Genomic DNA, 25,154 nt, shown 5'->3' on the forward strand with positions numbered 1-25,154 from the left:
TTAGATCCCACTCAAGAGTTCTCCATTCAGAATTTGACAGTTCATGGAATCTCCAAATGTCTTCTCTCTCTTCAGAGTTGTAATACAGTTTATAACGCGAACGCACCAGCTCATGGGATACTTGCAACCTTTCAGCCGCCCCCCTCCCCCATGTTGCCCACAGAACAAAGGTTTCTAAGTAGTAGAAAATTAGGATATTAATGCTGAGTACACACTATTGCAATCTTACATTAGATGCGATTTCTTTAACAATTTCAGTCCCGATGAGCAGCTGATTCATGTGTACACACCTATACACACCTACATGATTTACCTTCAGATCTGTGATCTTCATCTGTCATAACCATCTGCTGAAAAGATCCTGACTGTACACTGTACAGATATCTGCCTACACTGCTGGTGGTGAGTGCGTACACACTGCCACATTTACCCGACAACGTTGATCGTGATTTTTAGGAAGTTTAAAAAATCAAATCAACAGATGCGATGTGTTTGGTATGATAAAACATGATGGTGGGAGCATACACACACTTGCAATATCTGACCAAATGGTCGTGAATCATCATCATCATCTATTTATATAGCGCTACTAATTCCGCACAGAGAACTCACTCACATCAGTCCCTGCCCCATTGGAGCTTACAGTCTATATTCCCTAACACACACACACACAGACACACACACAGACAGACACAGACCGAGAGAGAGACTAGGGACAATTTTTTAGCAGCCAATTAACCTACCAGTATGTTTTTGGAGTGTGGGAGGAAACCAGAGCACCTGGAGGAAAGAGGAAACCCACGCAAACACGGGGAGAACATACAAACTCCACACAGATAAGGCCATGGTCGGTAATCGAACTCATGACCCCAGTGCTGTCAGGAAAAAGTGCTAACCACTGAGCCACCGTACTGCCCACAAATGAATAATGTGATCTGCACGATAATTGTATAGGTTTGTACTAGCTTTAGATTTAAGAAAATGGGTATGTTCCCCTTTGTACAGCAAGAACACTCCCAAAAATGACATTTTATTTTGCATTGATCCACATAACTAGGATCAGAGCTGAGTCTACGTCATAATCTGCATTCTGCCCAACCCCTCCTCCCAGACCGTGCAATCTTCTGCTCTTGTAAATGTTGTAATCTTGCTCTGTACATCTGTCCGCTTTAGTGGAAAATATAGGTGCGCACGCAACATTTGGGGTATCAAAGCTGATATTACACTGCGCTACGGACGTCTAGTGTGTTGTAAAAAAATCTGTGTAACATCAAAGGCAATTTCCCCGGTTGTTTTGCCCCTGATTTGGATCTGGCTTTAGGGAGAGTGTGTTAAAAATATATTTCAGCTACTGCTCCAACTATATTGATATATATATATATAGGCTAGTAAAATATTCTCCTAAATGGTAGCACAACTTTAAGTGTCACTGGGACTGGCAGCTAAACTCGCAGGGTGTTAATGTATTCTCTTGCAGCAAATATTTTAGTATTCCTCTGACACCGTGGATGGGCTGCTCCTCTCCAGGAATGTTCAGTTATAACAAAATCCAGATGTTGTTTTTCTGTCAATTAAAAAATGAACCAAGTTTTATTGGTAAACACTCCTGCTTTCCTTTAAACTTATACTAACTGTTATATATTAATTAGAGCTGGGCACAATGTTCAAAGCTGTCTTGGAAAAGTGGAGATGTTGCCTATAGCAACCAATCAGATTCTAGCTTTCATTTATTTAGTGCATTCTGCAAAATGACAGCTAGGCCCAGTTTTAGGGGCATTTCTTGCGGTGCAGACGGGCGCACAGCCATTTCCACTTTTGCAGCAGGTCTAAGCCAGCGGGTTTCGTCCATTGCTTTTAACAGGACAAATTTTGCGCCATTCAGCTTTAAACAGGCAAAATTACCATAATTAATAAAAGAAGACTCCACGTCCTCTCACTGTGACGGTTCATTTAAGAGGCGAACCCGTGCTGTATTTTGGGAGACAAATGGAAGGTTAATGATGGTTCTAAAGCGATAGAAAGCTGGAGTTTGATGTGAGATTGACACTGACTACAGTCATGGCCAAAAGTTTTGAGAATAACACAAGTATTGGTTTTCACAAAGTTTGCTGCTTCAGTGTTTTTAGACCTTTTTGTCAGATGTTGCTATGTTATACTGAAGCATTTCATAAGTGTCAAAGGCTTTTATTGACAATTACATTACGTTTATGCAAAGAGTCAATATTTGCAGAGCTGATCCTTCTTTTTGAAGACCTCCGCAATTCGCCATGACATGCTGTCAATCAACTTCTGGGCCACATGCCGACTGATGGCCGCCCATTCTTGCCTAATCAATGCTTGGAGTTTGTCAGAATTTGTGGGTTTATGTTTGTCCACCCGCCTCTTGAGGATTGACCACAAGTTCTCAATGGGATGAAGGTCTGGGAAGTTTCCTGGCCATGGACCCAAAATTTCGATGTTATGATCCTCGAGCCACTTAGTTATCACTTTTGGCTTATGGCAAGGTGCTCCATCATGCTGGAAAAGGCATTGTTCATCACCAAGCTGTTCTTGGATGGTTGGAAGAAGTTGCTCTTGGCGGATGTTTTGGTACCAATCTTTATTCATGGCCGTGTTCTTAGGCAAAAGTGTGAGTGAGTCCACTCCCTTGGCTGAGAAGCAACCCCACACATGAATGGTCTCAGGATGCTTTACTATTGGCATGACACAGGACTGATGGTAGCGCTCACCTTTCCTTCTCCGGACAAGCGCTTTTCTAGATGCCCCAAACAATATGAAAGGGGATTCATCAGAGAAAATGACTTTACCCCAGTCCTCAGCAGTCCAATCATTGCACCTTTTGAGAATATCAGTCTGTCCCTGATGTTTTTCCTGGAGAGAAGTGGCTTCTTTGCTGGCCTTCTAGACCCCAGGTCATCCTCCAAAAGTCTTCGCCTCACTGTGTGTGCAGCTGCACTCACACCTGCCTGCTGCTATTCCTAAGCAAGCTCTGCACATGTGGTGCCCCGATCGCGCAGCTGAATCAACTTTAGGAGATGGTCCTGGTGCTTGCTGGACGTTCTTGGGCACCCTCAAGCCTTCTTCACAACTATTAAACCTCTCTCCTTGAAGTTCTTGATGATCCAATAAATGGTTGATTTAGGTGCAATCTTACTAGCAGCAATATCCTTGCCTGCGAAGGTCTTTTTGTGCAAAGCAATGATGACTGCACATGTTTCCTTGTTTAACAGAGGAAGAACAATGATTTCAAGCACCACCCTCCTTCACTCAATCAGCACGACAGAGTGATCTCCAGCCTTGTCCTCGTCAACAATCTCACCTGTGTTAACGAGAGAATCACTGACCTGATGTCAGCTGGTACTTTTGTGGCAGGGCTGAAATGCAGTGGAAATGTTGTTTTTGGGATAAAGTTCATTGTCATGGCAAAGATGGATTTTGAAATTAATTGCAGTTCATCTGATCACTCTTCATGACATTCTGGAGTATATGCAAATTGCCATCATAAAAACAGACAGCAGACTTTGTGAAAAATAATACTTGTGTCATTCGGAAAACTTTTGGCCATGACTGTAGACAGTGCGACTGTAGGTGGCCCTCCTAGACTTCACCTGTGGCCTCCAGCTCCTTTCTGCTTTATTGTCAGATATGAACACTTATATAAAAGACCTGCTGATATGTTATTACAGATGGGTATTTCCTTCTTTGATTAAATATATTATTTTAACTTATCACTAAGATTAAGGGTAACGAGCGGTCCACTTGAAGGTTAGAGGGCTGCACCATGAATTGTATCAGGTTGTCTATCATTGATCTAGGCACACCATTGCAAAACCAAGGTGCTCTGCAGTGTGCATCCAGTGCGAGTTGCATTTGAGGTCCACTTTGCGTAGGTAAAAGCTACACTTCATGATATTTTATACCTCCAAATGTCCATTGCAATTCCAGTCCCTGACAGTAGGTGGAGCATCAAGACAAAACAACATTGAGGTTTTATTGCATGTATACAATGTATTGATAATTATACCTCTGAGAAATGTTTAATGCCCTGCAAACTTTTTATATCTTTCTAGGATGTGTGTGTAAGTCTTCTTTTGCTGTTAATGCATAATAGTATGTCTGATTTCAAGAGATGATGTAATATGACTGCTTCACGCCGAATAACCAATTCTAAATAGGCTGAGAAATAAAGCTACATGTGCATAATACAAATAGTTTATTTTCTGGACACACACTTTGCATTTCTACGATGAGATTTGTTTTATTATACTTATTCCTTTCATGTTTGCATGTCATGTTAAGCTCCCAGAGCGAGCCATGTGGCAGATGTGGGTTGTGGGCTTTTTCTTCAGTGCATACAAATGACAGCTGCCAAGCAGAAAGACCCTAACCTACATTGATGAGCCTGAAATATGGTGACACAGTCTGCGTAGCTGAGTTTCTACCTCTTGAGTACTCAGCGCGCACAGTACTACTAACCTAATTGGTTGCCACCTGCCCCTTCTTCAGCTCCTGAAATGGAGATGCTTATTTAAATATAGTCATTAGAGAGATGTGAAAGTCATCCGAATTCTATTCATTTTCCTAACCAGAAACCTGAGACGTCAAACTGTCCTAAGTTCTGTGCTTTAGAATACAGCCACAGACTACACTGACCTGGAAAATCTTGTATCGCAACTGGTTCATTTCATGCCAGTCACATCGTTTCTGTGCTCTAACAACCCTCATTCACGTGTTCTCTGACTTTCTCCCCTCATTAGGATTGGAGATAGAAAGTTAATTAAAGCACTAGGGGGTACAGAGCTCGGGGAGGGGGGGACAGACCCTCCGGCTTTGATCAGTCAGTAGATTAGAAGTACCTGCTCGCTTAAGTCTAGAAACCGAGATTTAACCGGCAGCGTTTGAAGATTTCCTCTCGAGCTGCTAATTGCCGAAGTCTTTTCCTTTAATTGATTGGGCATCTAATTAGAGGCAGGGTGAGGAAGATATTTATGAGTAATGGTCCCGGGTGCCCCACATCTCCTCTACATGACTGATTGATCGTCGTCATAGGAGCTCACCAGTCTGGTAAAACGAGTATTTTCCTGCCTCTGTTTAAGAAGGGGTCGAAAGGTGTTTAAAGGAGACCTGTCACCTAACACAGTGTGGAGGCAGCCATCTTGTGGACTCATCTATTAATTATGAGAATGTAGCCTGTCCTTTCGCTAGGAGCTAGTACCTGAATATTAATCAGTACCTGAATATTAATCAGGCAGGGCCTCAGTGATGTCAACGGTTCCTAGCAAATTAATTGGCTGCCTCCTTGTACAGCAAACAAAATGGCTGCCTCCATTGTATGCAGGTGACGGGTCTGCTTTAAAGTCACAGGTGTGAATATCCCCAAAGGTTCCCTAAATGGAGACTATAAAAACCTAGTCACATGTCCACCTTGATCTTTAGAACATTAAGTTATTTTGTCTCAAGGTAACTGATTATTTTTTTAAATATTTTAATTTTACTTTTTACATCAGTGTGTCTTCCCAGGGTCGTTTTTTTTAATGGGACAATTGCCCGGGGCCCGCCAGAACAGGGGGCCCACCATGACACTTCCTACCAGTAGAGTCTGGTGCCCTAGGAAGACCAATGACCCATTGTTTTAAAGAGGAGAATATTGTCTTTCAAGGGAATAGTAATTAAGTTAATAAGTTCAAGTCAACAACAATGAAATACTAGTCTCAACTTTATACTCTATGGGGAAGATTCAATTAGCCGTGAGGTGCCTCCGGCTGAGCAAACTTGCCGGCTAATACGGTACAGAAACTGCTGCTCACTTTCTCTTCAATGTCCAAGGAACACGAAGGGATAATGAGCAGAGATTTTAGTAAAAACTCTGACATGAAGTGTCTCCGCAGACCGTTCCGGAGACACATCATGTCACCTCGCGCCAAATTTAGTCTGCACCAAAATACCAAGCCTTGCATTACCCTAACATTACCCAAATCCTAAATCTGGACCTAGATCGTGGTTTTAACCCTAGACCAACCAAGCCTGAGCCCCAATCTAAGCCCAAACCATGAACCTGGGTCTAGCTCTAATCTATCCCGAGTCCTATAAGACCTCTCACTCATCTCCTTCCTCATATTCTAACCATGTAATAAATTCTGCCACTTACGTTATGATTTTACTCCATTATCATTCTCTAATAACCTTCATTTCATTTATGTTTTCTGTAATCTGTGCAGTTTGCATGAATTACAATTGGATTCAGTTATTTCCTGAATTAAATAGAAATGAAACACAAGTTTAAATGACCACTAAGCCTAAAACTGGTTAAATGAAACACAATTTACCCAGGTACACCCATCCACTAGGACCTTCTCCATAGTCATCTGTAAACGGGGATTATAGAAGAAATCATCTGTCCAATCAGATTGCAGCTAGGTTGAGTTTATGGGATACGTCAGCTGATCAAATGGAGGCGCTTTTAATTCTCTTGCAAAATATACCGTGTGGAGACTCAGATCTTCAGATGCAACCTTTATTGTATCATATACAGGCAGTAAAAGGACCATGCTTTTATATGTACATGTTTCAATATCAATATTAAAATAGTTATATACAGAATACACAGATTTTTACTGACAGCACAAGAAAAAAAAACATCTTTGCCTATAAAAATAATTTTTCACATTCATTTAATTTTTATACCCAGGAGAAAGGTGACTATAATTCACTGTTTTGGGAGGTTTCTCTTTGCACATTAAAGAAGGGAATTTGCACAACCATAAAATTGCATCCAGGGTGTGGGAGGGGGGAGTGTTACTGTGAATTGTGTAGCAATATAGTACTTTCTGCACAACTATCTGGACAGTGTGATGTGGATAAGATGATTTAATGCTCTGAATTTTACTTGAAACTTGTTTTTATTTATCTGGAATTAGTCTGTGTTGGCTGTAGATAGCCAAAAATGAAAGAGAAAAAGGTGCGTTGTCACATGATCACCTCGCTACATAATTGTTCCAGCAATCATAACATTAATATGGAGGAAATACAAAAGTAGTTTTGGAGACAAAAAAAAAAGTTAAATTACTTTTCCACCTTCATAAAACTTTGTTGATTTGTACGCAACTTCCTACAACTTGTACTACATGCATTAGTTTATCTTTCCGGCCGTCTGTGTTTTTCACCAAAGCCTTTAAACAATCTAAACAGAGCTGTTTATTTTCACTGCCTAGAAGGCCGTGTATAAACCAATAAATAAGAGTTGCCTATTGGTGATTTAGGCATAACCATAATTATTTATATTGTGCCAACTTCTTCTGGCTGGAGAACACGTACAATGAGGCAATCCCCTAAAGAAGCCTGGGCACGTTTGTACATCGTGATACTTAATCTGGGTCATGTTTTTGTGCAGTAATTGCAAACAAAATGTTGCTTAGATTGTTTATCTTGCGCTTGTGATACAAATGCAAATCTACACCCATTCCAGTAATATAGTAACTGATGTGAGTGAGTTCTCTGTACAGCGCTGCGGAATCAGTGGCGCTATATAAATAAATAATGATGATGATGATATTAAAACGTCCTTGTGTCTGTTGCTTATAATTAGTGTAAGGATGGCTTAAAACATTTCCTTAAATTAATGTGTAGGCGCTATGATGTCATCAAATATGTTCTGATGTCACATTTGCTCTGTGTTGACACCGCTTGTCATCATTCTCATTGCTATAAACAGGCTAAAATGTCAAAATATTGAACTAACGGCATAATAGTTGTATGTTTAAACATTCTATATAGTTCTTGGCGACAATGGAGGTGTTTAAACCCGCCAGCGACTGCAGAACTTAGGGCAGAGCCTAATAAGCACTTGGAGGGGGGGAGGGCAGCTGCTGTTAAACTACAAGTCCCAGCATCCTTCTTGGCTGGCAGGGAATTATGGGACAGTTGAATAACTACATGTTGCCCAAACCTGCTATTAATTACACAAATTTGAAACCGACTGTTGTTTAGAATGCAATTCCCCAAATCATGCGTTTCCCCCCTTAAATGGCCTTGTTGGGGGCTTGAACGCTTGTGTCAATGCCTCTTCCTAATACTAAATGGAAAGAAAAAAGAAAATGAAAAAAGAGCCTATGGGACAACAAACGTTTATTTACTACAAGTTCTTGAGATGTGGATAGTGTGTCTCCGGTAGTTCATGCTGTAGTACAGAGATTGACGACGCTGGATAGCTGATCTCAAAATGAACCTGAAATTCTTTATACTCTGTGCAAATGAAATTCTGTAGAGGTTAAAAATTCCAAAGGGAATGAACAGATCATATGTAAAAGGGAATTAAAAATCTCTATTTCCGTTCCCCACCCGACTTCATTATCTTGACTATAGACTATCTCTTGACTATTATATTCAAAAATAGTGGAGTGTGTGCAGTTTGTATGATATCCCCGTGTTGCGGTTTCCTTCCCATGTTCCAGTCTCCTTCCACACACTGTTAGGCCAATTGGCTTCTGATGAAATTATCCCTAGTGCCTATCTGTGTGGTAGGGGATATAGATTGTAAGCTCTTCTGTGCCAGGAACTCGTGTAAATGATTAAATGTTCTCTGTAAAGCACTGTGTAATATGGAGGCGCTAATTATATAACAGTTAATAAATAATAATAAATAATTATAGCGCAAATTGAAGTGTTCAAATTTCCATAAAGTGTCTTGCTAAGATCAGTTCTTTTTTTCGAGTGAATTTTGTACACTTCCTAGCAGTGATTTAGAAGTTTCTGATTAAAATATAGATTATTACCATTAACACCTAATTTTAATTGTACTGTGCATTGTGGTCAGACTTTTGTACTAGTGCACATACACCAAGGTGTTTCCAAAATTTGAGGCATGGGGAAACAGCCAGGGTTAAAAAGAGTATATATTTTATTGGGGGGTAAAAAACTTGTCTTGCAATATGATGTGTATTCGCTAATCTTCCCATGACCCGTAAATATCTCTGACCCATGTTATATAAGTCATGAGAGAGATTTCGAGATTATGCCAGAAGAATATTCTTAAATATTAACAAGTGGTCAAGAGTGTAATAGACCATCAATACTTTGAATTTAAGGAGCCCGGCGGGATTTCAAAGCGAGAGTAGTGAGAAATGTTTGCAATAAAATAAAAATGAAATATTAATCTGTAGATTGATGATCTGATAGATGTGAATTTAACATTTAATATGTATATGGTTCAGATATCTTTTCTTTATCTGCTCTGATATCGACACATAAGGTAGAGCCAATGTGGAAGGGACCCCAATTTAAATAATAGTAGTACCGATATAGTACCCCTGATTGGGGGGGGGGGGGTTAGTTGATGATTGAGACTGGAGGAATGTCACTGCATTACACCAGAAAACGGTGCTGAGGTGTAAAGATATGCTGGTACCCTGTAGACACAGTGCCGGTAATAATTATTAGAGGGTCATGGGGTAACACAGTTGGATTATGGTTGCAGGTAGAGCGTGTTGGTCTCCAGAAGTGGAGGGTGGGTTGAGGTGTTACTTTGACCGGTGTCGGGAAACTAGGAGCGATTACTTCTTGGCTGCAGGGACCTCCGCTTCCCAAGATGACCTCCGCCCGGGGTGCTGTCGCTTCTCTTCTAGCCTCCCCTTATTCACATTGTCTAGAAGCTCCAGCAGAAGACTTCCCTTGCTGCAGTTGAAAGGGTCTTGCCCCTCACACGGGGGTACGTAATCAAAGTTCTCTGGTTCTAGATACCTCTTACCAGGGTGCTGGCGTTTCTCTACGTCTTGCAGGTCTCCAATCTCAGCCTCTTCATCCTCATCCCACTCTCTCTTGCCCGGATGCTGACGCTTGGTATAGGCCGAGTTCCTCCTGCCTGGATGCTGCCTTTTAGAGACATCAGTCAGGAGACCTAAAGGTGAGTTGGAGTTATCTAGAAACTGCTCCCCCAGCGGAGATCGTCTTCCCGGGTGCTGCCTCTTGGGCAGCTCCAGATACAAATCGCCCTCCTCTCTTTTGCCCGGGTGTTGTCTTTTCTCCACCTCCTCAAGGAGTCTTTTACCCGGGTGCTGCCTCTTGGAGATCCATTCTAGCATGGGGGAGTCTGTGTCTACAAAGGTCAAAGGTCAGTGTGAATAGCAAGATCCAACACTTCTGGTAAACACAACCTTGTTATAAAGTCACTAACATTGCTAATAAGCAATGCTCTTTTTCCATCCTCTATTTAGGAACAAGTGCATGCTATTAGTTGATCACGGCATGCAAATAGGGACGTGGTATTGAACGTTATGGTACCTAAGAATGCGGATATTCAGTCCAGTTTAACTTTCACACATATAGCATGCAACCGGTTAATATTTGCGCAGGGACAAGCACCGGGTTTTGTAGAGACGAGTTCAAATGCAAAAGATTTGCTAAATATCAAATCACATTTTGATAAATGCACAATGTATAGTACACATATGTAAAGCATAGCGCTATTAGGAGAATTCCTGTGGAATTCTGCTTCCTGTAATTTACAAATAATATGATTGTCTATAGAGTAGGGCTATCAGCCATGGGGAATGAGAAGAGAGATACAAAAAAACTTAAAAAGTGCATTACTGGAACAATTGACTTGTAAATGGTGGACTTTTAAATAAAAAGGGTTCACTCTAAACTAAGGGGTAGATCTATCATACCTTCTAAAAAGGAAAAGTGAAGGTGTTGAACATAGCAACCAATCAGATTCTAGGTATCATTTATTTAGTACATTCTAGAACATGATAAGTAGAATCTGATTGGTTGCTATGGGCAACACCTCCACTTTTCTTTTTAGGTTTGATAAATCTCCCCTAAAACAGACAAAAGAAACTTAAAAAAATCAATTGAAAGTGTACCCATTTTTTTATTAAAAAAAGTATCTTTATTTGTATAAAGGTACAATAAACCCATAGTCATTTTGTGGGCCGGACTAATGTCCAACTTTTTATTGGGGGTGTTTAAGTTACCCCCTCCCCCTATATGACTGAAAACTAGGAATTGAGGTGCTCAACACTCTCAGAGCTGTCGCCTATACATGATGGAGGCAGCCATTTTTGAGGGATGAACTAACATTCATGAGAATGTAGAATATCCATTCACCAGGAACCATTAACATCACAGAGGCCGAGCAGCCATTTTGTGTGATGAACCAATGTCACTTCCTATTAACTGGCTGAATTCTCATGAACATTGGCTCAGCCAACAAAATGGCTGCCGCGATGGTTACTCTCTGGAAAGAGTAAAACCTAGTGCGTTATGGGTAAAATTAAACAAATGTAAAGTTATTGCTTCAGCCCACCTCTGTCTGGCTGTTCCTCTTCAATCCTATGGAGGATACTGCGAATTAGCGCCCCCTGCGCTCTCTTCAGAACGTTGCTCAGGTCCAGGCTGTCATCGGGCAGGGTCACCTCCTCTTCCGGCAGAGGCTGCTCCTGTGCCACCACCATATACGACAAAGCTGCTCCTATTAGTAGCAGCCACCTAGTGGACAACATCGCAACTGCAAGGCAAAACGAAAAACGATTAATCCCACTATCCTCATCTACAAAATCTTTAAATCTTGCAGATTAACACATCGCTCTGCAAATGATTATAGCTTGTAAATCCACGGGTGTTGCTGTAATCTCACTTTTTAAAGTAAATAGCAGGATTTGCATCTAATTATTACATATCAACACAATTATATACAACTCTTAAACCTGTCTCCAGAATGCAACATGCTCTGTAATTTTAGCTGTAAAACCATCTCCCAAAATTCCCAGAATACAATGCCTGTAAAATCAGGTGTCACGCAAATGTTGTTAAGCTTTATTCTTGGGGGCGAAAGGGGATATGTAATTATAAGGTCTAGTATCTGGATGCTTTCTTTGATTCAATACACGTACAGACTGTATATATTACTTTCCTTATGTAAGTTTTGCAATAAGAGTCAGGCATATAAATTTCCTTTTGGGGGTATGCAACCTATCTGGCAGGGTGTAGGGTGAAACCCAAGCTGAATGTATCATTTAATCAGATTGTTATATATCTCTCAACATATTAAATTAGCGATGGGCAATCTGCAAAGGGCCGCACATTATCCTTAATCCTTAATCTCAGTAATAAGACTCGTAACGCTAGATCGCAAAAATAAGAGAGCACTGAGAGTAGATACGAATTGAAACACATATTCGTTTAAAATATGAATAATAAATTCAGTGTTCTATAAATATAAAACCCAGAGTATCTGACGTATCAATACGTGTCCCGCACATCTACCGTATCATTTGATACATATGACCAATAAAAAAGTTTTTGTATCTATTGTCCACAGACGTCCCAATTAGGGATAAGCAGTCCATATGCGCTAAAGCCATAAGACAATTAGACGACAGCCAAACTAGAGCCTGATTTTCTATTTATTTCTTAACACTAGCTTAAGTAAATGTATTTTTTTTCTGGCATTGGTAGATCTGTATCTTAGTAGAATGTGAGATACAAAACCACAGCTAAAAATACGGGAACGTTAATGCAAACTGGTGCAAAAGAGAAAGGTTCATTACCGAAACCTCATTAGAAAAATGACCTTTATAATTAGATTGGTTCCCTTTTTCCTCTGGACCAACATTTTTTGCAAATACATTGACTTGATGCTATCCTATTTCATTTAGGATACAGGCTGGAACACTTTCAACGGTATTTAGGAAAGGAGAAGAAAAGTCTTAATTAATTTGGGTGGTCGTGGATATGTGAAAGTAAATAGAATTTTGAAGAAACATTTTTGCTTTTCTTGACTCAGAATTCTCAATATATTGAGAAAACAAAATCCCTGCGGTTTCTCCCGCCGGAAATGAGAAATAATTATTTTACATCACAATGTAGCAACAACATGCACAATCCTTTTAGGCTGAATATACCACGTGATCACAAACATATTTTGGATTGTACGGTACATTCCTATGTCCTTTCCCGTTCACCAAGATATTTCTCTGTTCATCACTTTTGCTCCCCAACTACCTACAAAATCAGTTCTGTCACATTGAAGTACTTCAGCGGGGTTGTATTCTAAAGCACGAAAAGCAAATTCAAAACCTGCCATGGGAGATGACGTTAGAGTGACGTAGGGCAAGTATTCAGGCACATAAGACCTGAAGAAATAACAGATGATGCTAGATACACTCTGGTATAGACTGTATCTAACCAATATATGTTGGGTGGTTAATTTGCAAAAACTACCCTTTGGATCATTAATATATAAAAGTGGGCTATTGTTATAATGCAGAAGAAATCCCTCAACATCCTCCATTTAGTCCAGAGAGGGTTCAACAAGTAAAGCGGCTAACATGCTAATTTGACCAACTAGTATGCTAATCAGCCCACATAGTATGCTAATCAGCCCATATAGTATGCTAATCATTCTACTGTGCTGGATTTGATGTCAACGTTTACAATACCATAAACAACTGTGTATACAGCAGCATCATAAATGTTTATGGGGATTAATATGGTAAAGGAATGAAATCTAATTTGACAATTAATATCATGAGAATAGAGTCAGACAGGAAGACTTAGAAATGTGCGTTAAACCCAAACCCAGCCAATCAGATATTTCCTTTCATCAGTCTGACTTGCACATAATTGATTAAAACTAATCTCTGATTAATATATTCACGTTAATTGTACCTCAATATCAAATTGTCAGTGACGTAGCTTAAAGAACAAACAAATCCACTATCCTAGATATCGAAGATTGTGTATTACTGAGCTTATTAATATACATGACATAACCGGGGTGTTTATGGGAAAATATATCCACCATGGTCTCTGTCACTTTCTGGTCGCCATGTTAGGAGGGAGGGGCCTCTAACTGAACCGGCAGGCAGTGACTGACAACTAGGAAGACTTGCTTTGCCGAAATGTTCTGTGCGGATTGGTTGATTTATACACAGAGGCCAGGTCGGTCTTCACTTTTTAATGATATCTTAGGACACTGTCCTAAAAAGGTGAGAGGAGCCTCAGCTGTCTGTAATTTATTTTATGTATGAAAATATAAATTTGGGGTGGTACTTTCAACCAGTACTGGTTCTAAAATACAAGTTGTCTTATATAAAAGAACATTCATTTTTGCAATAAAACTATGATCACGAGGGAAAAATGTTTTTCCCTATGAACAAGAGGCTTCCTGTCTTTAGGCTACAGAAGGTGAGCTTCATTCTCTGTGAAATAACAACTGAGAGAACTGATGACTACAGAGAGCAATAGCTTGCACATCCAAAAATTCCGTTTTTAATCATTTTACTGATCCCTCTAAGCTGAGCGATTTGGAAATTAAAGCCTTAATAGACCTCTTTCAAGATCCCTACCTTGGCTCGTGATTTGACAATCTGCCATTCAGTGCAATCGTGCATAACTGATTTTTCCTAATGAGTTTAGTTTAAATACATTCTCAGACCCCCCAGCTTAGAGAGAATACTGTGCGGGGGATGAAAAAAAATCAACTTTCGCTGCCCAAAAGAGAAAATCACCATAGGAAACAGTGAAGCCAAGGGAGTAGAGGCAAGATGCACAGTGGTGTGATTAATGGGGATGACAGGTGCCTGGGTATATCCGCAAGCAAAGAATCATCCTCCACAAGATGCTAATAAAGTTTTACTTGTAAGAAAAAAAAGACAACTGCAGTTGCACTTGTGTCTATCCAGTGTTGCTGTAGAATCCTTATATTCATGTTTACTGTACACTATATTGGATTCTAGGCTATTCTAGGGTAGGATTCATATGTGTATATCATATACGTAAGTTATGCCTATAACAAAACTCGGTATGGAACAAGTAGAGGCTGACTGCTGCCCGTGAAAATGATAACAGAAGATTCTAGTCCTTGTGTGTATATCATATATGTAAGTTATGCATATAACAAAACTCGGTATGGAACAAGTGGTGGCTGACTGCTGCCCGTGAAAATTATAACAGAAGCTTCTAGTCCTTGTTTGCATTCAGTTAGACTACATTTGGAAAGAGAAGATCTTCAAAGCTTCTCTTCCAGTCACAGGTTAACAGAGGTAACCCAATCAACACGTTTTCAATCTATGGCACAGGAAATAGTGTGCAGGAGGCGATGGAGAGAATTTAGCTAGGGAAGAACGGCTATAGATTTTTTTGTTTACCATCCTTCAGATCAATAGAGATAGATAAGCCGCATCATTATTTATCACATATATCCCCAGAATGCATCATAATGGATTGATTCTACTTAGAAACTGGAACGTCCTCCTAATTGGACAATCTTCTTAAACCAATATGACAAATGAGGGTTGCGTAAGTCCATCCTGTCATTATACAACTCATAGCCTTCTCTTTTGGAGCATCCTAACTTATGTATCGGAGAACTTTAGGATGTTCTCTCTTGTAGGGCTTTCATATGTGAAGACTGTCCTATTTTCTTCTACTAGAAGAATGACAATCCCAGTTATTACCAAAAAGAATGCACTCATTTCGGGGGTCTCTATGTTGGTCAACAACGTTTAGATTGTAAGCTCATTTGGGCAGGGCCAACTTTATCTTCTGTGTTTGTGATTGTAAGTACTTTTTATTCTAATTCCCTAAATGTCATGTTAGTTGGTGGTTACATCTCCTGGGATACTAACATTACTTTAATCTTGACTCCAATACCTGCACCATACAGAAAGCTGGAGGACTCTAGATGGAAGGACGGAGAACTCCAGGTACAATCAAACATTTCAAACCATCATCTGGGGAGCAGTGTAGTGAAAGTTCCATCTGATTGGAAAGATTCCACCGGTATCCACTCTACACCTTCTCTGGAACAATCTTTGCCTGTAACTCGAGTCCTCCAGCCATTTGTCTTGTGTCCGCCAAAATTCTGCATACAACTGGTAGCAGTAATGACATTAAGGGCACAGTTAAGATCCCAGGAGACAGACCACAGCCTATCTGATCCAGGAGAGGTGTAACACTACAAAAAGTGAGGTCCTCAACAACAAAGAACAGGAGTCTGCATTTGTCAGCATTCCTGAACTACAATTCCCATAATGCCTAGCAAACAGTAAATGGAATGCTGAAGTTAGAATTTTAGGATGTTCTCACATGTAGGGCTTGTTCCCATGGCAGTCCCACTTTTTTCTATTAAAGAATTCACACTCCCCGTTTTTGCCAAGAGCAAAGAACTTGTTCTGGGTTTTCTATATTGGCCCCATTTAGGTGTGGCTGACGTCTTATAAGTCAGTATTTCTCAAACCTGTCTTCAGACCTCACCGGCAGAGTGTGTCTATGGGTCTCCTCACAGGAGCTCAGGTAGATATATCAGAATGCTATCCACTAATTATTCCACCAGTGCCCCTGTCAGGAGATCCACAAATTAAGCATTTCCTTATATCATGCCCACGGTCCGCAATTTCAAAGGTTTACGATTTTCGGTGACCTTAATAAATGTGGCGTGGTTTGAATGGATCAATGTTGTGCCAGGGGGGATTGGGACAAATCGTTTTCATTTTTATCGTGGAATGTAAGCAGGCATATAATTGGTTAGCCACCATTGGAAAAGTTTACATAACCTACTGCCTTTCAACTAATAAGTATGTTAGTGGGGATCAGTGTTATTTGCACAATATAACTAATCGCTGTACTTACTTGTACTAAGGCAACTCTGGAGGAGAATTGTATAAAAGCCCCAAAATCAAATTCATTGTAAATTGTTTATTCATGCATCGAAATGGGGGGGGGCAGCTCTTACCTAGAAAGCTCTGGCACTCATTCAATCAGATTTAAGCAGCTCTTGGGGGTATATTTACTAAACTGTGGGTTTGAAAATGGAGATGTTGCCAATAGCAACCAATCAGATTATAGCTGTCATTTTGCAGAATGTACTAAATAAATGACAGCTAGAATCTGATTGGTTCCTATAGGCAACATCTCCACTTTTTCAAACCCGCAGTTTAGTAAATCTAGCCCACGGACTGTGCTCATGCAGTTCTCCAGCAGAGGTCCCTAGAACAAGTGACATCTCACCCAAAGTTGGAGGACTCCTTTAAAAAAAGACATGTGTTTAGACTAATTACAGGCAGTTTGTTACCAAAATATGGGTATTACTATGCACGCTGACAAAGACTCACTTAATACACGAAATAGCACCTCTCTTGTTCTGCAATCTCTTTTCTTAATACCTTTGTTTGTAATGCTCTATAGGAGAACCCATCTACATTTTTACATTTAAGGGTTAATTGCTCAACCTGTTAACTTGTATCAAACAGTTTATAAAAGTATGAAAGCTACCAGTGACCTACCAGCTGCCTGATGGATTTGCTACAGTGAACAGTGAAGGACAAATGTGAAAGTCCAGACTAGTTTATTCTCAAACTCACTTGATACAGGTCGGCTGGATTCTCCTGCAGACCAGTAGATGTGAGTAGAGCAGAAGAGAACAGAAAACCACAAACTGTCTAGGGAAAGTCTACCGGTTTTACAGGTAAATATAAAAAGTATATTTGTGCACTCTGAAAGACGCGAGTTTATAAACTAAGGAGGATGTTTAAGTAAAATGTGTGAATGAGGTAATCCTTGATGTTCAAATTGTCCATGGACATCGTTGTTTTCTGCACAGGGATCCTACTTAAAGGATAACCCAAGTCTTCAGACAAGCTTATAATATTCCTCTACAACCATCTTAATCTCCCTAGGTTACCCTATTACCACCCTCTACACAGCTAACACAAGACAACAACCCTCTGACCAACATAGTTGTGTGACTGAGCACACAGCCCACTAAATACTTAAAAGCATTCTAGCTGGACTAATATTCAACATGATGTAGCACTTACCCTTATGTATCAAACCATTGTCCCATAGATTGTAAGCTTGCGAGCAGGGCCCTCTTACCTCTCTGTCTGTATGTATTACCCAGTATTGTTTTATTACTGTTTGTTGCCAATTGTAAAGCGCTACGGAATCTGCTGCCGCTATATAAATAAATGATGATGATGAAGGATACATGCAGACAATTGCATTTAGAGCTTTGACGCTTCAGATACGCTCACTTCCACCCTCTTTTCTGCTCTTGTTCCCCAGCCAATCACAATAAATATACACTGCAGTCTTGGAGAACGCGTTTTTGTCAGGAGATGTGTGTGTAAATATGGATGGACATATGTCTTGTGCTTTGTTGCAGTTATTCTACTAACCAGCTACTAGCTTCAACTATTGAACCACAATCTAAGCAATCTACCCACATCATACATCAATTTGTCACTTCCTATAATATGTAGGTGTGCTGTGTGCAGTTATTATGCCAAGGCCATTCAGACTAATTCATTAATGATGACTATTATTAAAATCTAGATTTTTTTTTTAATATATTGTGGAATAAGTTGATGGCTAGACATTCATTAGGTTGACAATTCAAATGCAGACAGTATTATCAAGTCGACAATTCGAACGTGGATAGTATTATTAGCTCGACAATTCAAATGTAGACATTATTATTAGGTTAGGGTTCGAGATATTATTGATGACCTAATAATACTGTCAATGTTATTATTGAAAAATGACAGATTGTACACTTTCTTTCTAGCAGTGTTAAGACGCCCCTTATATTCATACATTCACTATGTTCAGTATATATATATATATACACACACATAGTCTATATATAATTGTATAGAGTACAAAATATAACGTTTATGTTCATGTAACAATATGCTCAGCAGTTCTCCCTGTTATTACAGATTAGTAAGAGTTGACGTCTTACTGTTGGGGACCATCCAACTCATTTTAATTTATTAATTTATACATGTTCTTCTGCAAATTTGTCTAAATCCATTACTTAGTCCTGCTAAATTTAGTGAGAGTTGTTTTTCATTGCCCAGGGATAAAAAAATAATTTTTAGGAAAAGTTGCAGACGAAGACGAATGTAAGACAATAAGCTAAAGCCATCCGGAGGTGGGAAACCCCTTCCCATTTACGAAGAACCCAGCAGTATTCTTATACTCAACACCACCTCTCCCCACAACTAGAAGAGGCTCCGATGTTTGGGACATAGTCTGTCTGGCAGATAGTCACCCCTTGGCATCTTGGTAATGGTCAAATCTCTTCGTCATTGTCAGAAATTTTTAATCAGAGGTTCGGATACTGTTTATAAGTAGCAGCTGGTTGGAATCTTGACCCCCTGATCAACACAAAAGGATCAGAATCCTGGCAAATGAAACAATTTCTACCACCTGTGTCTGGAGACTGGACCATTACCAAGGCGTCAGGCGTTGAGCATCTCTGGAATATACAGCAGCCAGAATACTAGGGACAGATGTCTAAGTATCTGATACATTTCAACTTGACAAGAACGTGTATCACAGAGTCTCCTTCCTACCGTGCTTGTCTATATGTATATTGTATTTGACCAGTAATGGGCAACAATATGTTATAGGTATAATGAACAAGCAACTACAGAGTGACCAGACTGATATCTGCCCACAGTCAGAACAAGCAACATCTGTGAGATGTCCGTCCCCCCCCCCCCCCCCCCCCCCCGATTTATCACTTTTTATTCTATCCATCAGATCTTTCTTTTCCTATGCCCTGAAGCTTTCCTGACATCTAATTTAATCAAGTTATATTTTGCAGCTAGTGACTCTCCAGTGGAAGCACTAATCTCAGATCACGGTCAGGGCATGCTGTGACTGGTAGTTCCACACAACACTGTGCATGAGCAAAACTATATTAAGATATTGATTATGTATTTCAGATTAGTTAGTGCGTCTCTTCTCGCAAACACAGAGAATTATATTTATATATGTGTTAGAACCTTTCTGTGCCTCAAAGTCCCTAATTGTTCTGCAACAGTTGCAGTCAGACATTACTACACAACCTATATTGTACAAGGATTGCTTCTGGCTTCATTGTGATAGCTTCAGGGTTCTGCGATTATGTTGCTGGATACAATGAAACAGTAACTTCTAATCGGCTGATTGTAACTCAGGGACAGACAAAGTAATAAAAGTGCTATGACTATAATGTATATACACAACCCCTTATAATGATGTGTGTCTGCTGCTCTATAAACATGACTTACAGTGAAAAAGTCCCTGAATCTAATTCATATAGTCACAAATGAGCAGTTCCCAGCGTACAACTTCTGCAGTGTAATCTAACAACACACACATGGGGATTTTATTCAGATTTTTCAGCGCTAACAGCATAGGAAAAATAAATGTTTATGTATCCTGATTGACGGGTGAATGCAAATCCAAGAAGCTCAATAATCTTTATCTCATATCTATATCTATCTATCTATCTTTCTACTGTATCTATCTAATATCTATCTATCCCACAATTATCTATTTATCTCTACCATATCTATTTTATCTATCTATCTCACAATTATCTATTTATTTATCTCTACCATATCTATTTTATCTATCTATCTATCTATCTTTCTACTGTATCTATCTATCTAATATCTATCTATCTCACAATTATCTATTTATTTATCTCTACCATATCTATTTTATCTATCTATCTATCTCACAATTATCTATTTATTTATCTACACCATATCTATTTTATCTATCTATTTATCTATCTATCTATCTATGTATCTATCTATCTATCTATCTATCTATCTATCTCACAATTATATATTTATTTATCTACACCATATCCATTTTATCTATCTATCTATCTATCTATCTATCTATCTATCTATCTATCTATCTATCTATGTATCTATCTATCTATCTATCTATCTATCTATCTATCTATCTATCTATCTATCTATCTATCTATCTCTATAATATCTATCTATCTATCTATCTATCTATCTATCTATCTATCTATCTCATATATATCTATTTATATAATATCTATCTATCTATCTATCTATCTCATATCTATCTATCTATCTATTTATATAGTATCTATCTCATAGGATCCATAAATATTTTTGCAATGTACGATGACACTATGTACCACTTACACTAAAACCAGGTAACACTATATAATGCTTAGACTATATACTGGTAACACTATATACAGGTAACCCCATGTACTACTTACACTATATACTACTTATACTATATACAGGTAGCACTATATACAGGTAACACTATATACTACTTACACTATATACAGGTAACACTATATACAGGTAACCCCATGTACCACTCACACTATATACTACTTATACTATATACAGGTAGCACTATATACAGGTAACACTATATACAAGTAACACTGTATACTACTTACACTATATACAGGTACCACTATATACAGGTAGCACTATATACAGGTAACACTATATACAGGTAACACTATATACAGGTAACCCCAAGTTCTACTCACACTATATACTACTTATACTATATACAGGTAACACTATATACTACATATACTATATACAGGTAACACTATATACTACTTACACTATATATAGGTAACACTATATACTACTTACACTATATACAGGTAACACTATATACTATTTATGCTATGTACAGACAACACCCTAATATACACATTGCTACAGATTACCATTGACTTTCTTTCTGTGTAACTTTGTGTCCTCACTAGCACAGATCCTTCGCTGGGTATTGGAAGCCTCTTCCCCAGTTTTTTCTCTCTCTCACTTCACAATTCTCAGCCTTATATTGGGACTAGGAGTGGAAATATTTCTAGATCCAGGAGAAGTTGTATCAGACATAAGAGCAGAAGTTACCTGTGTACTGTCAGCTGATTGTCTGCACTCCTCTGTGGTGTCTCAGTCTCACCAGTGGGCTGATCTCACTGTATGGGCTGGTCTGTCAGCTCTCTGTACTGCTCCCGTCTCCAGCCTCCCCTATTTATACCTCCCCTGGCCCAATTATGGAAATGCCTGTGATGTAATTCGGGTACGTCTTCTGGATTCTAACATATATGTTTGATGTCAGAAAAGCAGCTTTCGAATCCAGTTTAACCTTTACTGCTCCAGATGTGAACATATCTGTGACCAGTGAAATGAAATAACCAACACACCCATCCCATATCTATGTCACTGTCTTGTAAAATAGATGTTTATGTCAAGAAAGAAGATGATTATTTTCACCCTTTGGCACAGGAAGAGTGAAGCAGTAGAATACAAAGAGAACAAAATTTGTATATACCGTAAATTGTAGTTAGGGTCTTGATGGTTCAATTATTAAATAATTCATTTAAATCTTACATTTGAGCATAGGGTGTTAAGATGCCAACATGCCATGTTGTCTGTCTGTCTTTACCGGAAGGGATATATTGCTGTATATATTCGTTGCTGTCTGACCCTCAACATTATACTATACAAGAGACTCCCACCCCAAACCTACACTACTTTATGTATCAAGTGTTCCCTACACCTATTAGAGTGTAAGCTCATATGGTCAGGGCCATCATTACCTACTGTTGCATGACATATGTGCTTTATTTGATCCCCTCAATGTACAGAACAGCATCATTTATTAACACTTTATAACTAGAAGATAATAATATATTAATAATAATAATACTTCTCTGTGTGCACAGAATATTGAGTGCTATAATTTAGCAAAAATCCTGAACACAGAAATATGTGACGGACAAAGTATGCTGGTACTTACAGTTCCACAAAAGCTTGTTAGCCACAGCTTGCCAGAGTCTGCTATACACCGCTGAATGCAATAGTTAAATGAGGATTACTGATAACAAGGCTGCCTCTTAAGATGATCTTGATATAAGGTGTCTTTTATAACTCAAAATGAATGATACTACAGCTGACATTTTGTTTACCTTGCATAATCTAAAGCGTGGACATTAATATTCATATATTTATCAACAATGTGACATTGTGTGGAGCATGCATTTCATCTTAAAGTGGCGGATTTCTTGAGAGGGCAATCGAGAGCTGCAGAGCTTACTGTAATTGTCTATGAAATGCTCAAGAGGCGTTAAGGCTTTGGGGCAGGCTCGGAGCAGAGTAACCCTGCTTTACAACAGGTGAACCTGTTCTCAAGCAGTACAGCTATGTGTGTGAAGGATGATGATAGCATCATGTAATTCTGTTTGGATATTGCTATTTATCTATCTATCTATCTATCTATCTATCTATCTATCTAATATCTGACCACTTTCTAACAGTAATAGTGAATCTAGCTTCAGGATCATATGCAGATGGCTCTGCTACATACAGGAAGAATTGCAGGATACAGAAAGACCAAATATCAGCGCAGGAGATTAACCCAAATCAGCAAACGTGGTACAGCAGACTGTCACAGTGTACTTATCAGCAGTATAACAAAATAAATCCAGACAATCCAAAGTATTCTGAGACAGACCCAGAGTCCCTATACCCTATAGCTTTTGGAGCAGTACAAAAAGTCAATGCAAATTCTTACCACTCCAATTGGATTAAGTGGAGCTGAACAACTGATGGTCAGAATGCAGATCTGAATGGATACATAGTAACTGAACACCAGAGATATGTACCACCAGACTTCAGCAAACAGAACAGGTTGTATTAATGGTAGTGGTACAGCTGTTACAGCTTTCTCGGGACACCACCGACCCAGCTAGGAATGGAGCGCTGAGCATTTGGCAGCCAGGCAGGTAAAAGGAATATGAATGGTCAGACAGAGCCAGGAATCAGAACCAGGATAGTAATCAGCCATAGCCAGGGATCAGAACCAAAATCATAGTCAGACGTCGTCAGGGATCAGAACCAAAAAGCAGACTCAGGGTAATACATAACAGGAACCAGGACACTACCGCTAGAAGCAAAACTCTATCACTGGCAAAGATAGTGTAAGCAACCAATCAGGATAATGCAGGTTACACACCTGCAATACAGCTCAGCCTAATAGAAAGCAGAGAGCTCTCATGCAATGGGAAATACAGCAGAACCTGACATCTAATAAAAGAATCCTAACACATGCAGGTAGCACACCTGCATTGCTGCTCAAACGAATTGAAAGCACAGAGCTCTCACACACAGGGAAACAACAACAGAAACAGAATCCTAACAATAGTCCGATGCAGGTCTGTGATTGTAATTGGCCAGTATGAGGCAGAGATTACAGTGAATGTGAGAGAAGTCGATCAGAAGTGATTGTACGATCAGTGTAAGGATTGTCAGCACTTAGTCCAATGAGGTGACAAGTATGTGCAGGGGAGAAGACAACTGGTGGCTATAATGAAATCTACAATGTAAGAATGAGGAGTATCTGGGGTAATGAAATGAGAAAGATCTGTTCAATTTGTAAGTGATAATATGATATTTGCATCTGGAAATAAAAGACATAAAATACTAGTTGCACCCTGGAGGGCTGCTTTGGGATTCTGCTGTTCAGTGCAACCTTGTATATTGTTGTCAATGTTTTTTTATTTTTTTTTCAAGACTAGTTCCATTTGTCCAGCTCAAGGCATTTAGAAGGACTAGTAGTTTGTAGAAATGCATGGGGTTATAAATACTCAGTATAAATAAAGAATTAAAGAAGCAAGATCTGTGGGTTGATGAATTGTGAAAATGTAGCAATATCCTGAGTAGGTGGACATTATAAAGTATGTGTAGTGATGAGTTGTGTAATGTGAGGGTGGGATGTGATATTTTGGTGATGAGGTCTGATCTCTATGTATGGCTGTATAACACTCAGACCTACTGGGGTTATGTAGGTGGTTACGTGATTAATGCTGGAGTGAAGAGAATTGAGCATGTGAGGTAATTTGTATGAGGAAGTAAGGATTTTGAGATGGGTCTGTTTGTAGTGATTATAAGAGATGGATTAATAAGGGAGGTGAGAAGTATGTGATGAAGAGGACGGGAGGTGAGAAGTGTGTGAGGGTGAGGAAGGGAGGTGAGAAGTGTGTGATGAGGAAGGGAGGTGAGAAGAGTGTGATGATGAGGAAGGGAGATGAGAAGTGTGTGATGAGGAAGGGAGGTGAGAAGAGTGTGATGATGAGGAAGGGAGGTGAGAAGAGTGTGAGGATGAGGAAGGGAGATGAGAAGTGTGTGATGAAGAAGGGAGATGAGATGTGTGTGAGGGTGAGGAAGGGAGGTGAGAAGTGTGTGATGATGAGGAAGGGAGATGAGAAGTGTGTGCTGATGAGGAAGGGAGATGAGAAGTGTGTGATGATGAGGAAGGGAGGTGAGAAGAGTGTGAGGATGAGGAAGGGAGATGAGAAG

The 25,154-nt window shown here is 39.4% G+C and overlaps 2 protein-coding genes across 2 annotated transcripts in view; one reads left to right on the top strand and one right to left on the bottom strand.

The window, feature by feature from the left end:
- Positions 1-25,154, top strand: part of TMCC1 (transmembrane and coiled-coil domain family 1) — a 181,324-nt gene that overhangs the window by 3,127 nt on the left and 153,043 nt on the right. The window lies entirely within an intron of this gene.
- On the bottom strand, positions 6,501-21,820 carry TRH (thyrotropin releasing hormone). The gene is made up of 3 exons (XM_075183709.1): positions 21,705-21,820; positions 11,303-11,503; positions 6,501-10,090 (listed from the first exon to the last, which is right to left on the bottom strand). Exons 2-3 carry the CDS (start codon positions 11,496-11,498, stop codon positions 9,549-9,551), a joined length of 738 nt encoding a protein of 245 aa, XP_075039810.1. The 5' UTR covers positions 11,499-11,503; positions 21,705-21,820; the 3' UTR covers positions 6,501-9,548.

Source organism: Mixophyes fleayi, chromosome 8 (genome assembly GCF_038048845.1).
Source record: "Mixophyes fleayi isolate aMixFle1 chromosome 8, aMixFle1.hap1, whole genome shotgun sequence".
NCBI classification, from domain to species: Eukaryota; Metazoa; Chordata; class Amphibia; order Anura; family Limnodynastidae; genus Mixophyes; species Mixophyes fleayi.

Coding starts and splice junctions, on each gene's coding strand:
- TRH (XM_075183709.1), bottom strand. CDS start 11,498: ATGTTGTCCACTAGGTGGCTGCTACTAATAGGAGCAGCTTTGTCGTAT. Junction 10,091..11,302: donor AGAGGAACAGCCAGACAGAG/GTGGGCTGAAGC, acceptor TGACCTTTGTAG/ACACAGACTCCCCCATGCTA.